Source organism: Phaseolus vulgaris, chromosome 3 (assembly GCF_000499845.2).
Source record: "Phaseolus vulgaris cultivar G19833 chromosome 3, P. vulgaris v2.0, whole genome shotgun sequence".
Classification (NCBI taxonomy): Eukaryota; Viridiplantae; Streptophyta; class Magnoliopsida; order Fabales; family Fabaceae; genus Phaseolus; species Phaseolus vulgaris.
The window spans coordinates 40,139,251-40,151,534 of record NC_023757.2 but is presented as its reverse complement, the minus strand read 5'-3'; the positions used below and the strand labels follow the sequence as shown (position 1 = coordinate 40,151,534).

At 33.2% G+C, this 12,284-nt stretch overlaps 2 protein-coding genes across 4 annotated transcripts; one reads left to right on the top strand and one right to left on the bottom strand.

The window, feature by feature from the left end:
- The first annotated feature begins 1,011 nt into the window (after nt 1–1,011).
- On the top strand, nt 1,012–6,114 carry LOC137807656 (putative AC transposase). Of its 2 annotated transcripts, none has more exons than XM_068608397.1 (5): nt 1,012–1,323; nt 1,427–1,500; nt 1,928–2,149; nt 3,743–4,614; nt 4,938–6,114. In XM_068608397.1, exons 2-5 carry the CDS (start codon nt 1,455–1,457, stop codon nt 5,853–5,855), a joined length of 2,058 nt encoding a protein of 685 aa, XP_068464498.1. In that variant the 5' UTR covers nt 1,012–1,323; nt 1,427–1,454; the 3' UTR covers nt 5,856–6,114. The 2 variants fall into 2 exon arrangements, with proteins under 2 accessions (XP_068464498.1, XP_068464497.1); XM_068608396.1 differs by having other exon boundaries at nt 1,100–1,323; nt 1,431–1,500.
- A 273-nt stretch (nt 6,115–6,387) lies between these two features.
- LOC137807657 (uncharacterized) lies at nt 6,388–10,744 on the bottom strand. Of its 2 annotated transcripts, none has more exons than XM_068608398.1 (7): nt 10,367–10,744; nt 10,125–10,253; nt 9,245–9,594; nt 7,944–8,688; nt 7,765–7,861; nt 7,632–7,686; nt 6,388–6,817 (listed from the first exon to the last, which is right to left on the bottom strand). In XM_068608398.1, exons 1-7 carry the CDS (start codon nt 10,578–10,580, stop codon nt 6,755–6,757), a joined length of 1,653 nt encoding a protein of 550 aa, XP_068464499.1. In that variant the 5' UTR covers nt 10,581–10,744; the 3' UTR covers nt 6,388–6,754. The 2 variants fall into 2 exon arrangements, with proteins under 2 accessions (XP_068464499.1, XP_068464501.1); XM_068608400.1 differs by having other exon boundaries at nt 10,125–10,248; nt 10,367–10,707.
- Between the last annotated feature and the right edge of the window lie 1,540 nt (nt 10,745–12,284).

Sequence of the window (12,284 nt, the reverse complement as noted above, 5' to 3'; positions counted from 1 at the left end):
CCAAAAGTCATAAACCCACTTCTAGACTAAGTAATCTAAAAAAATGCTTTAGAATTACTTTTTCAGACAATACAATGCATACACCATGAATAACTTGTTGGAAGTATTTTACCCAAAATTTAAAAAAACATTCAAAATGCATAATCTAAATAATTTTAACGTGGTGCTCTTATTAGATTGTATAATTTAGAACTAGTTTCATTGGAACTATGGATTATACTTTGTAAAAGGGCACATTTACATTTTAGAAAGTATAATCCTAATATATTTCAAGTTGCCCGATATGAAATATTTTTAAATTCAATTCGAATTTTTTTTTACCAAATATAGTACCAAGAAACTCCGTTTGTTGTGAAACATTGGAAGTGAGAACCAAGTGTCCAGAGTGGAGTCTCATTAATAAAAGAAGAAATAAAGAAAGTGGTTATTGTTAAAATTTGAAATTTGAGGGGTTCATGTAGAAGACTTTTTTCTTCGTGCACCTACATATGTTCTTCCGTTACCCATATATAAAACATAAAAATATTTTTGTATTCTTTTTGTTTCACTCCCATATTTTTGGATTATGTAATTCAAAATGGTATTTTAAATTATATAATCTGAAAGTCTCGATTTGAGAGTAGCTTCCGAATTATGTAATCCGGACAGACACGTATTTAAAAAATGACTTTTGGATTACATAATTCAGAAGTTAATTTCACATTAGAAAAGACTTCCAAATTATGTAATCCAAAAATTAATCATACATCTGAAAAAAAACTTCCAAATTATGTAATCCGAAAGTTAATTATGAATTTGAAAATGACTTTTGGATTACGTAATCCAAAATATTATATAAGGATATTTTTGGAAATACAAAAGCTTATGGAGGTGCGAAGAAACAGTCCAAGTAGAAATGGACAGATGAAGCAAAAGAGGGCCCAAACCCAAATTTGAAAAGGAGAAAAAAGAGGAAGCCGAGTGACGTTGGGCTTAGGTGAAAGCTGGCTGGTGGCTCAAAACGCCAAACTCAACTCCAAAACTCCGTTCATTACTATTCCTATCTCTTTTTTTTACTCTTTTCCTCTTTCTAGTAACAATAAATAAATGAATAATAATTGCGAAAAATAGTTTTAGGCTTTAGCGAAGCCGTGTGTTAAAGCTAACGAGTGCAGATCTCAGCAACCCTCAGCCACGCCGCTCTCTCTTTCTCTTTCCCTCTCTCTCGGCTCCGATCCACTCCACGCCGATCTTCATCAGCTTCAATCATCGCTCTCTGATTTCAATTGCAATTCAATTCTCCGCCAAAATTCAATTATGAGTCTCATCAACTCTCCCACTCGGGTATGCTCAATCCCAATTCTCTCTTAACCGTCTCCAATAATCCCAACACTTGCGCACACATAAATGTATATCACATGCTTATGCTCACTTTCTTCCTGATCAGACAGGTGACGGTTGGTGATGCTAATTACATGGACTGGACTGGCGTTAACAACCACTACAGAACTGCTTACAAAGGTATATCCACAGTTTCTTTCTTACAACCAACTGGGTTGTCAAAAAAATTGAACTTGTTCACGTAATATTGCTGTTGAAAGTGAAGCAAATTTATTGACAACTAACTTTGTTTGGGGTTCTGGTGTACTACTTTGATTGCGTGCTTGTTTTAATAAGGAATCAATCAAGTGATACTTGTCAACTGTATTTCCAACATAGTGTGTGATCAAAGAAATGAGTAAACAGTGTGAAGAATTTTTGTTCTCTAATTCAACTTTTAACGTTTGTGGATGGTTAATTTATTCGATTTTATTATACTGCATATAAACTAATACTGCTGCTGATTTTTAAGTGATTGATGGTATAGAAACAGTATATAAAAATAAAGTTGAAAGAAGTAGACCTGGTTTGAAGTATTCTATGACTGAGTTGTGTTTTTGTTTTTTAGTCGACGACCAAAAGTCCGTGATGGATGTGGCACTCATTTCAAACATGGATCCTGTAAATATTGGGTTGGGTTGTTCAGAAAAGGCAGGTCCCGTTACTTCCCTGAAGCCCAGAAAGAAAACAATGACATCAGTGTATTTGAAGTTCTTTGAGACAGCTGTTGATGGCAAGACTCGCAGATGCAAGTTTTGTGGACAGAGCTATTCCATTGCAACCGCCACAGGTTACTACTTTCTGCATCATCTTTTATTAACTCGTTATTTTACCTTGTGTTTTTCTTTTCTAATGGGGTCGTGTATATCTTTTCATCACTTAGGTTTGCATATAATAATCCATCCTAAGCTATTGTTATTTTCCCACGAAACCTTAAACTAATACATACCAGTTGGTTATGTAAAGATTAATATAAGCTGCTGTCATTTCATCAAGTTAACAGCTTCCGTCTTTGCCCTTTTTATTTTTCTTATTTCAGTTTCTGTTTAAAGTTTGGTTAAAACTAAATTTTAGCACCCTAAATATATTCTGAGAAAAAGCTAGGTGTCAAAGAAACTTTTTACATAGTAATAAGTAGGGTTGTGTTATTTTATATGTATGAAAGATTCAAAAAAATCATCTTTAACATTTTGCAAACATTTGCAGACAAGTTTCACATATGAAAGTAAGTTTATTGAATTCAGAAGAATAATGTCGATTGGAAATTCAAAGGTTGAGTACAAGCCTGAAACAATTCAAAAGCTAAGCATGAGCCTAAAATAAGTAAGAGGTCAAGTTGAAGTTGAACTTATGTGGGCTCCACTTCGAAAAGTCGAGTCCCATTTATATTAAGAACATTAAACTCCTTAGACGATTAAAAGGATTTGAAATGGGTGTTTTTCAAATAAATATAGTAGTGTTATGAAAATAATAGCGTATTAATTTTGTATACTGTTGGAATTATTTATAAAATATAGTAATCCTTTTCCTTACACAACATTCTTTCCTGAAATGGCTTTACTTGAAAAGGTTTTAATAAAGCAATCTTGAGCATTCTTTGAATGAAAGATTGGGAAAGGGGTGAGTCAGGTTGAATTTTTTCTTCTTAAGTATTTGACGGTCGAGTTCGAGACTTAAATTGTGGGTTTGAAAAATGAGTTTAAGTTTGAATCTTAACAAACGCCAATTATCAAGGTCAATTGTGAGTACACCGTTTGCTATGTGGCCAACAAAAAAATGGTGTAAAAAGTATTGGACATTTGTGTCAAATTCGATACAACACATAGCTTAGTTGGCAAAGTTTGTACTGTGAACAACAAGGACACGTTTTGCCGGCAGAATTGTTTTCTAAGGAGTCTAGTATTAATATCAGCTCTATCGATAGTAGTTCAAAAGGTGGATTAAATATTGATCGTGGCGTATACTTTGAAGTACAAGAGTTGTAAAATATAATTATTTGTGGAATTGCCACGATAACTTTATACATGTTTTAAAGTTATTTTTAGAAGTTTAGTAGGAAAAATGTTCAAAAGAACTCCAAAATGTTCAAAAGTATATCTTATAAGTCCGTTCACTCTCAAGCTAAGAGCTTGGGAGCTTGTTCCAGTGAGAGTTGAGGTCAAAGAGTAATTCTTTGCTTAGTTTACTAGGACATCCTTTTAAAACAAGACTTTAACAGAACCATTGAGCATCAAAATGATCAGTTTCTCAGAATGCAATGACCTTAATGACAGCAACAAACTCGACATTGGAACATTGATGATGAATTTTAAACTTTCTACACTTTTTTTTTCAAATAATTGTTCTTACATGTATATGCACTAAAGTTCCTTTGTTCTTGAAGGCAATTTGGGAAGGCATCTTGCTAATCGCCATCCAGGTTACGACAAGTCAGGGGACGCTGTCAGCAATTCAGCTGCACGGCCCATTACTGTGGTAAAAAAGTCACAGCCTCAAGGAAAAGCAAACCAGGTGGATTATGATCATCTAAATTGGTTGCTCGTTAGGTGGCTTGTTCTAGCCGCTCTCCCTCCTTCAATTCTAGAAGAGAAGTGGCTTGTGAATTCCTATAAGTTTTTGAATCCTTGTATACAACTCTGGCCAAGTGACAAGTATAGAACTGTACTTGATGAAGTCTTCAGAAGCATGAGGGAAGATGTAAGAGCATTGTTGGAACAGGTTTCTTCAAAGTTGTCCATTACACTTGATTTCTGGACCTCCTTTGAACAGATTTACTATATGAGTGTAACATGTCAATGGATCGACGAAAACTGGTGCTTCCAGAAGTTGCTTATTGATATCTGTCGAATACCCTATCCATGTGGGGGTACAGAGATATATCGTTCCCTCGTAAAAGTTCTAAAATTTTACAATATTGAAAGCAGAATTCTGTCCTGTACCCATGATAATAGTACAAGTGCCATGCATGCTTGCCATACTTTGAAAGAGGACTTAGATGGCCAGAAAATAGGGCCTTTCTGTTATATTCCCTGTGCTGCTCGAACTTTGAATGCGATAATAGATGATGGATTGAGATCTGCAAAACAAGTAATTTCTAAGATACGGGAGTTTGTAATAGAGTTAAATGCCTCACCAGTGATCTCTGAGGATTTTATTCAAATATCTACTGCTTATCAAGAAGGCATTTGGAAATTTCCTCTTGATATTTCAGCAAGGTGGAGTGGAAACTACCAAATGCTTGATCTTGTTCGCAAGGTAGACCAAAAGATAATTCTTGCATTTCAGTACCAATGTTTTTCAAGACAAAACTTAGGTTTGGAATGGCTTTTCGTGCATTAAGTGACCCATATTTGCTCGTCTAATAACTGTAAGAATTTTTCTGTTTGGTGATGAATTCAGCCTGTGTCTTGATGTTAATATTTCGATTTGTGAACTGCAACAATGTAGCATGTTACGTCTCTCGCCTAAATTGAATAATAGGAATTAAGATGTCTTGTGATGTATCTCATGCATGTCATTTCCAACCAAATCAGAACAAGGAAACAAGAGTAAAATAATGTGTATATTTTATGGTGCAGGCAGGTAAATCAGTGGATGCTGTTATTCGAAAATACGAAGAAATGCTGGGCAGTAGGATGCTGCTGGGATCTTCTGACAAAAGTGTGGTTAGCATCATGCATCAATATCTTGAACCATTCTACAAAACCACAAACAACATCTGCACAAGTAAGGTGCCAACTGTTGGGCTTGTGCTTTTCTTCATGGATCACATCTCAGAAACCATTACTTCCTGCAGAGAATCGCGTCACAGCCCAGAATGGCTAAAAAATGCTGCAGAAGAAATGGCTAAAAAGGCCAGAAATTATATCCATCAGGTTTGCAACATATTTACTTATATGACAGCAATTCTAGATCCTCGAATAAAGGGAGAGCTGATCCCTGACAGTTTAAACTCAGAAAGCTTTTTGGTCGAAGCGAAATCCCATTTTATAAGAAATTATTCTACCAGCCATTTCTCATCCATGAGTTCTGGATACAATGCTCAAGAAATTGAAGAAGGAGGAAGTGTTTCCTTTGCTGAGGAAATTGCACGCAAGAAGCGAAGGACAACCATGACCTCTGCCACTGATGAGCTTACACAATACCTATCAGAGGCTCCAGCTCTAATACCAACAGATGTTCTAGAGTGGTGGAAGGTCAACAGTACACGCTACCCTCGACTATCTGTTATGGCTAGAGATTTCCTGGCTGTGCAGGCAACTTCAGTTGTGCCTGAAGAACTTTTCTGTGGCAAGGGTGATGAAATTGACAAGCAAAGAATCTGTATGCCACATGACAGCACACAAGCTATTCTTTGTATCAAGTCATGGATTCAGGTTGGCGTCAAGTTTAAGTTTAAATCAACTGAGATAGATTATGAGCGGTTGATGGAATTGGCAGCTGCAGCTGCTGCAACAGATAATAGTCCTGCAAGTTCTGATAAGAAGCAAAAATAATGGTAGATGATGGCAGCACTAAACGGCTACATGTTAATTGATTAATTAATCGGGCTTCATTACTGTCACTGTTAGATTATATCTTGACTTTGGCCCACTGCCACTTCAACTTAGAAGGTGTAAGTAAAGTGGTGGGTGTTTTGTTCTTAAAGTACTTCTCGTTGTATCATATTAATATATAATTATGATGTACAGTTGTGGAAATTACTGACCCAGTGAAAAATCAAATATGTATCAAGTAGATGGAACTTTGTGCCAACTCCTCTTGTGTCCACACTCCACGCAGATAACATAAACTTGTGCTGACACCATTGAAACCAATTAAACTTACTGGAAGACTTTACTAAAAAAAAAGGGACCCTTAACAATTCTAGCGTTTGTTTGGATTTACTAGCACCATAACTGAAAAGACTATATATTTACACGGGGAAATGACAGTCGTAAGAAAAACAAAGATTATGTTAGAAAGTGACATTTTGTTATTATAATAATAAATATAATGATGAGCAGTTATCATACGAGTCATATCTCCTTCTTTAGACTTGAAGTTCAAGGGACTTGTATAAACCTTCCACGGTAACAAGTGATACATCATCTCAGCTCCGGCATGCTGCCAAGTGCTGATACAAACATAGGAAACTAACTAATGGCTTGTACAAATATGACCCAATAGCACTCTACCCTGTATGCACAATTGGCCTGGCGTAGGATCCTGTTACTCTTCGACACAAACATCAATACAATGCAGAGTATAAATAATTATATAATTGAAAATAAATGCATCACCGAAGTTGTTGGGGAATGGAAAGCCTAAACATTAGCAAAATTATATATAAAAAAATTCCATGAATCTAAACCGATTGCAAGGCTGTTAACACCATTTTCTGACTTCTCTATATCTACATCAACAAATGCTCTCGTCGATATTCACGTACTATTACAGGCACGCTTGAAGGAGGAAGCTGTAACAAACAAAAAGAGTAAATAGAAGATTGTGAAACTGGTAAGCTTCGTCCATCTAGAGGAAAGAAAATACAAGATATCAAGTATCATGTGTACATCGTATGAATATTTTTAAAACATTTTAAATATAAAAAAAAAACGTATAATTAGTTCAAATAAATAGAATATAAGTAACTTGGAAAAAAATTCATATTCGATACAATAAGTGGTTGAGATATGAAACAAAAAAAAGAAAAACTTTAATACAAAATTTAAGAGGAAAAATAGTGAATTCTAAAATTAAAAGGACAATTTTGAAATCAATTAACTTTTATGGTAACAAAAGCAATTAACAATTAGAGGATTTATAAAATATAAAAAGTAATAAATAATAGCGAAGGCATAGTGAAAAGAAAAAAAAAAAAGGGGTGAGTATGGCAACTTATTTTAAGAACGAGAACTCAAATTTATAATACAAGAGTTTATTTGAGTGAGAAGGAGCATAATACAAGTCTTGAAGTGTATGTAGGAGAAGAAAACTACATATTTTTCAAACACACCAGCATGGCTCTATTCCCCTTTCAAACGAAAAAAGAATTTAAGCTCACAAAAGTATATAGACAAAAGATTCAGCAAAAGTAAACAGAATTCTAAAAGTTTTGCCAACAAGTACTCAGAATTCTAAAAATTGATTGATTTAAAAATCTGTATGAAGCAGTTAACAAAGTATGCATATAGATTTAGAAAGTTAAATATAATGTACCAAGTGACTGATGGACCCAGTCTCACCCAACACTACCGTCAAAATTTTCCAGTGTTCAAGAATTAACTTACCATACCATAATCTGTTACAATAACCGTGACATAATCTGAAGGAGTAGCATCATACCTGTCATGAAAAATAAATCAGTGGTTATCTTTTCTTGGGGTATTGAGTGTTAACACAAACAAAACATCTCAAGCTTACATCAAATTCAAAAGCCTCAAATTGTCTTCACTGGCCCAATTATCTAGATAATTGACATCCATTCGTCCAGGAACCCTGGCAATAGCATCTGGGTCACCTGCAAGCAATTGAAGTTTATCAACAGAAAGCTTCCAACTCCTTTACCAAAATATGAGAGCAGGTATAAAACCAACGTTTACCTAGTTCGTTAGAACATATTGAATCCAGTAGCACCCTTTCATTAAATTTATATGCTTCACAACAGATCAATACAGGAACACGAAATGCATGAGCCACCATTGCAACACAAGAAGTCCCAACCCTTGAATATACAGTTCCATTAGACAAAACTGCAGAAGCTCCCAGAAGAACTCGTGTGACCTCATGCATGATATAAGAAACAGCATTAATATGAGTATATGTGCAACTCAGACCCTTAGCCACTAGCCTACGAAGCAAGACCTGACCTTCAAGTCTTGGCTGAGAATCTACCACAACAACACGGAAATGTTTTCCAAGTTCATGTGCATATAAAAGAATCATCTCAACAACACACGACAATCCATAGGTGAGAAGCACATCCCCGTCCTTAATCTTTGTAAAAGCATGTCGGACAATCACCTTATCAGCAAGAATTATTTTTTCATTTATAAACTGGTCAATATCTGAACACAAGGTTCTTTTTGCCTCAAACTCGGAATGATTCGTAGACAGGTTGACAATACGACTCTTTACAAACCTAATTGCATTTCCCATGCTCATAGAAAGTGGTCTGCATTCAGTAAAGAATGAAACATAACTGTTGATTTTTGAAGTTAAATCCCTAACAAGGGCTTTTTCATGATCTGTGCAGTAATCTCTAATGGCATCTTGAAGTGCTCTTAGCATTGCTACACAACGAGCATTACCCCCCCATATATCCCCTGCCGAATATCGCTGTCCTACCTGAAAATTAAATAAGACAAAAATGAGTACCATGTCTGAATTGCTATTTATGTCTTGAGTTTACTTTCATACGTACAAAGCTCATTTAAATTGAAGAACTACCAATGTTGTTCAAAGCTCCAAAAAACAATTTCATGTCAAATCTGACTTATACATACTAATGTGTCATGACAGTATCCAAACCAATGGATACAGAATCTCAGAAAAAAAAAATTAAATTAAATGGTTTGAATGAGTATGAAGAAATGTGAATGCTCAGCACACTGAACATATTTAGATCAGTGAACATACATATTTGAAGCATGCAAACAAAGGACATACAGTTTAAGTTAAATATTCGATAGCATCAAGGTCTTAAAAAATAGACCACAAGGCATTAAAAGTAGTGAGATTCAATATGAAATGAAAATAATTAAGGGACAACAGATGAAATATATGCAACCATAAATATTGAACAATCATGAATAAACAGTCGTCAACATTTATTTTTTAGAACACAATTGTAACTGTCCTGATCTACAAGTAGACCTCATGTGAATTAATTCCAAAAGAGTACCTCAAATACAGAAGGGTGCACTAAACCAAGGTGGAAAAACTTTGATTCAAGATTAGAAAGCTTAGTCCCATGTTCATATTGAGGCAAATGCTTAAATAATTCAACTCTGGTTCTAGATTCAGTTGGATTGACTACTGCACGCCTTCTAGCCTTTTCCATTCGGCTTTCATCATCAAATTGCATTCGTGGAGGAGGAGCATCCTTTTTCCTGTCTTTATCCAAAGGACGGTCTCCTGCTTTTTTATCAGCAGCCAGTGGAAACGAAGGACCAACTTTCTTTTGAGAAGACTGTTTTGTACTTCTACCCGTGGCAGCTCCACCAGTTTCAGCAACAGCCTTACTTCCCTCATCTGTACAAAAAAATGACCAAAAACATAGGTGCAAGTACACAAACACAAACTATATGAAAGGAATAATTAAGGTTCCTGCTTATTGCAACTGCACTATATAACGCAGAATTCCATATCTCTCTTTCACTGCCAAGGCCAAACATAGGGCATAATGCAAACTTAACACAATTTTATAGAATTTAATCAGACACCTTCAGAAAACAAAAGTGACACCCTCAAATAAGTGCAACCAAAAATAGAAACCACACTTAAAACTTACTACAATTATGTGAGTTTCATCGTAAAAGGATTCATAGTCCAACATCACTCAAATTCTGTTAAGAAAACAATAATAATAGTCCAACCTAATATGTTAAAATTTATAGTTTAGAAAAAAAAAATCGTATCCAGAGAAGTAATGAATCAACAAATACCATCTGAACTATAAATTACGGACTATGATTTAATCAATTATACCTATAAATTATACCTATAAAGGTCAAGGGAGAGAATAAATTGCAATTAACACAAAAAAAAAAAAACTAATCAACCTTTAGAAGCAGCAGCTTTAGCAGCTCTCTGTGCTTCCTGCAAGGCTCGTCTCTCTGCCTTAGTAGTTTTTTCTTTCAGCGGCTTTGACCTCGATTTCAGAACCTTTTTCTCTCCCTCTTCCCTCTTTTCTAATACATGAAAGAAAAAGCAAGCCAATAACCAATAAATAGAGTATAATCCACAAATCATGCATGCACAACAACAGTAATAATGAAAAAAAAAATGAGAATTCCGTATGTACCAATGCCAGTTTCAAGGTTTAGGTTTTCCGAGGCATCATTGCTCTGAGATGACACTTGGCCATCGACGGAAGTCTGCATATCCGGGAGCGTCCCGGAAAGATGACGTGGCGACAGAATCTTGCAAGAGTCGGTGGTGGAGGATTCGGGAACAAAGAAACCCACTCGACGAATTTTGGGATCGCCAAGGCTGTGAGAGACACGAGTTGCATCCATGTGCGGATGAAGGAGCCAATATGTGTTTCAGTTAACTGAAGATTTGAGGTTTGTTACACGAAGGGGAAATTAGGGTTTGTGTTCATTTGAAATTGAAGGATTTTTTGGTTTACAAAAGTTGCGTTGTGACGACGTTCTGTTTCTGGCCGTTATTTCTTTGCCCTAGGGGCGGGAATCCAAATTTTATTTATTTTATTATTATTATTAAAATTAATATCTTCTGTCCCACAAGACTTAAGAGAAGAATAAATATAATGATTTTGTTTTAATTTTTTTACATGTAAAATAAGATAACTTTTCTTACAATTTTAAAACTCAATAAAGGATCAAATTACTATAAAACAAAATATGAGTTTAATATTTTTTAGTATAAATTAATGAAAAAAATTACTCAAATTCATAAGGTAACCATTATATAAATTAATTAAATTATTATACATGATAATTTATAATTAGATGAAAAATATAAAGCAAATATATTGTTGTTTTAAAATATAATAAAAGCCTTCTATTAGTTTAATAAAAGCTTTTTATGTTAGTAAAATACGGCTTCTAAATTTTTTATATTTTTATAGTATATTAACTTTAAAAACATTATAATATATTAAGATTAATAATTTTTGTATAAAACTTTAAAATATTATATAGGATGACTTTTACTTGACTGTGAGCAAGTTGATATTTCACAGTGAAGTATATAGTAGTTTTTTTATTTTTTTACTTTTAGATTATATGGAATATCAATTTTTTATTTAATCTTTTGTATTATTTTTTTTATATATTTTTTTAAATATATTAATATTTTGTTTCGTTAATCTTATTGTCTAACTTATTATCCAATATTAGTTGTTGAAATACTTATTATTCAAGGTTATTTTGCTGAGTTTTTTAAATAATTTTTTGAAACTTTAGAAGACTTATTTGTAATGTAAAGTTACACTATCAAAATTTTAGAGAATTTAGTTATAAAATATATTAAAACTATATAATTTTAATTATTTATTAATAAATATATTTAATTATATTTACTTACTGAAGTTTGAAAAATCTAGAGTGTTTTATTGATATTTTGCAATAAATCTTTATAATTTAACAAAGGTTAAAAAAACCTTCGTTATTTTGTTGATATTTAGAATAAATCTTTGAAACTTAACAAATATTAAAAAAACTTCTGTTAATTTGTTGAGGTTGTAGAACACTACATGAAAATTACTAAATAGAAACTAATCTTTTTTTTTATCAGCAATAGAAACTAATCTTGAAGACCAAAATAATTAGTTATTATTTGATTAAATTATAGACTGTTTTATAAACTAAAAAAACTATTGATATCTAAAGTAATTTTTATTATTAATACAAATTTATAAAATGATTTCTAAATTTGTATCTAAGTTAGCATACTAAGTTTTAGCAACTAATATTTTAGATTCTAAATTAGTTTTTAAAAGATTAATAAAGACTAATTTAGAATATAAAGTAGTAAGTAGCTAACACCTTTGGTTAGATACCAATTTAGAAACAAATTTATAAATTTTCATTAATAATAGAAACCACTTTGGATATAAATAATTTTTTAGTCTCTAAATTAATATATTTTTTTAGTTAATATAGTGACTAATTATTTTTTGTCTCTAACTTTAGTTACTATTTAATGATTTTCTTGTAGTGAAATAAACCTTTTGAATTTAATGAAGATTAAAAAAA

Coding starts and splice junctions, on each gene's coding strand:
- LOC137807656 (XM_068608396.1), top strand. CDS start 1,297: ATGAGTCTCATCAACTCTCCCACTCGG. Junction 1,501..1,927: donor CTACAGAACTGCTTACAAAG/GTATATCCACAG, acceptor TTTGTTTTTTAG/TCGACGACCAAAAGTCCGTG. Junction 4,615..4,937: donor TGCTTGATCTTGTTCGCAAG/GTAGACCAAAAG, acceptor TTTATGGTGCAG/GCAGGTAAATCAGTGGATGC.
- LOC137807657 (XM_068608398.1), bottom strand. CDS start 10,580: ATGGATGCAACTCGTGTCTCTCACAGCCTTGGCGATCCCAAAATTCGT. Junction 7,862..7,943: donor AATATGTTCTAACGAACTAG/GTAAACGTTGGT, acceptor AATTGCTTGCAG/GTGACCCAGATGCTATTGCC. Junction 7,687..7,764: donor TTGAGGCTTTTGAATTTGAT/GTAAGCTTGAGA, acceptor TTTTCATGACAG/GTATGATGCTACTCCTTCAG.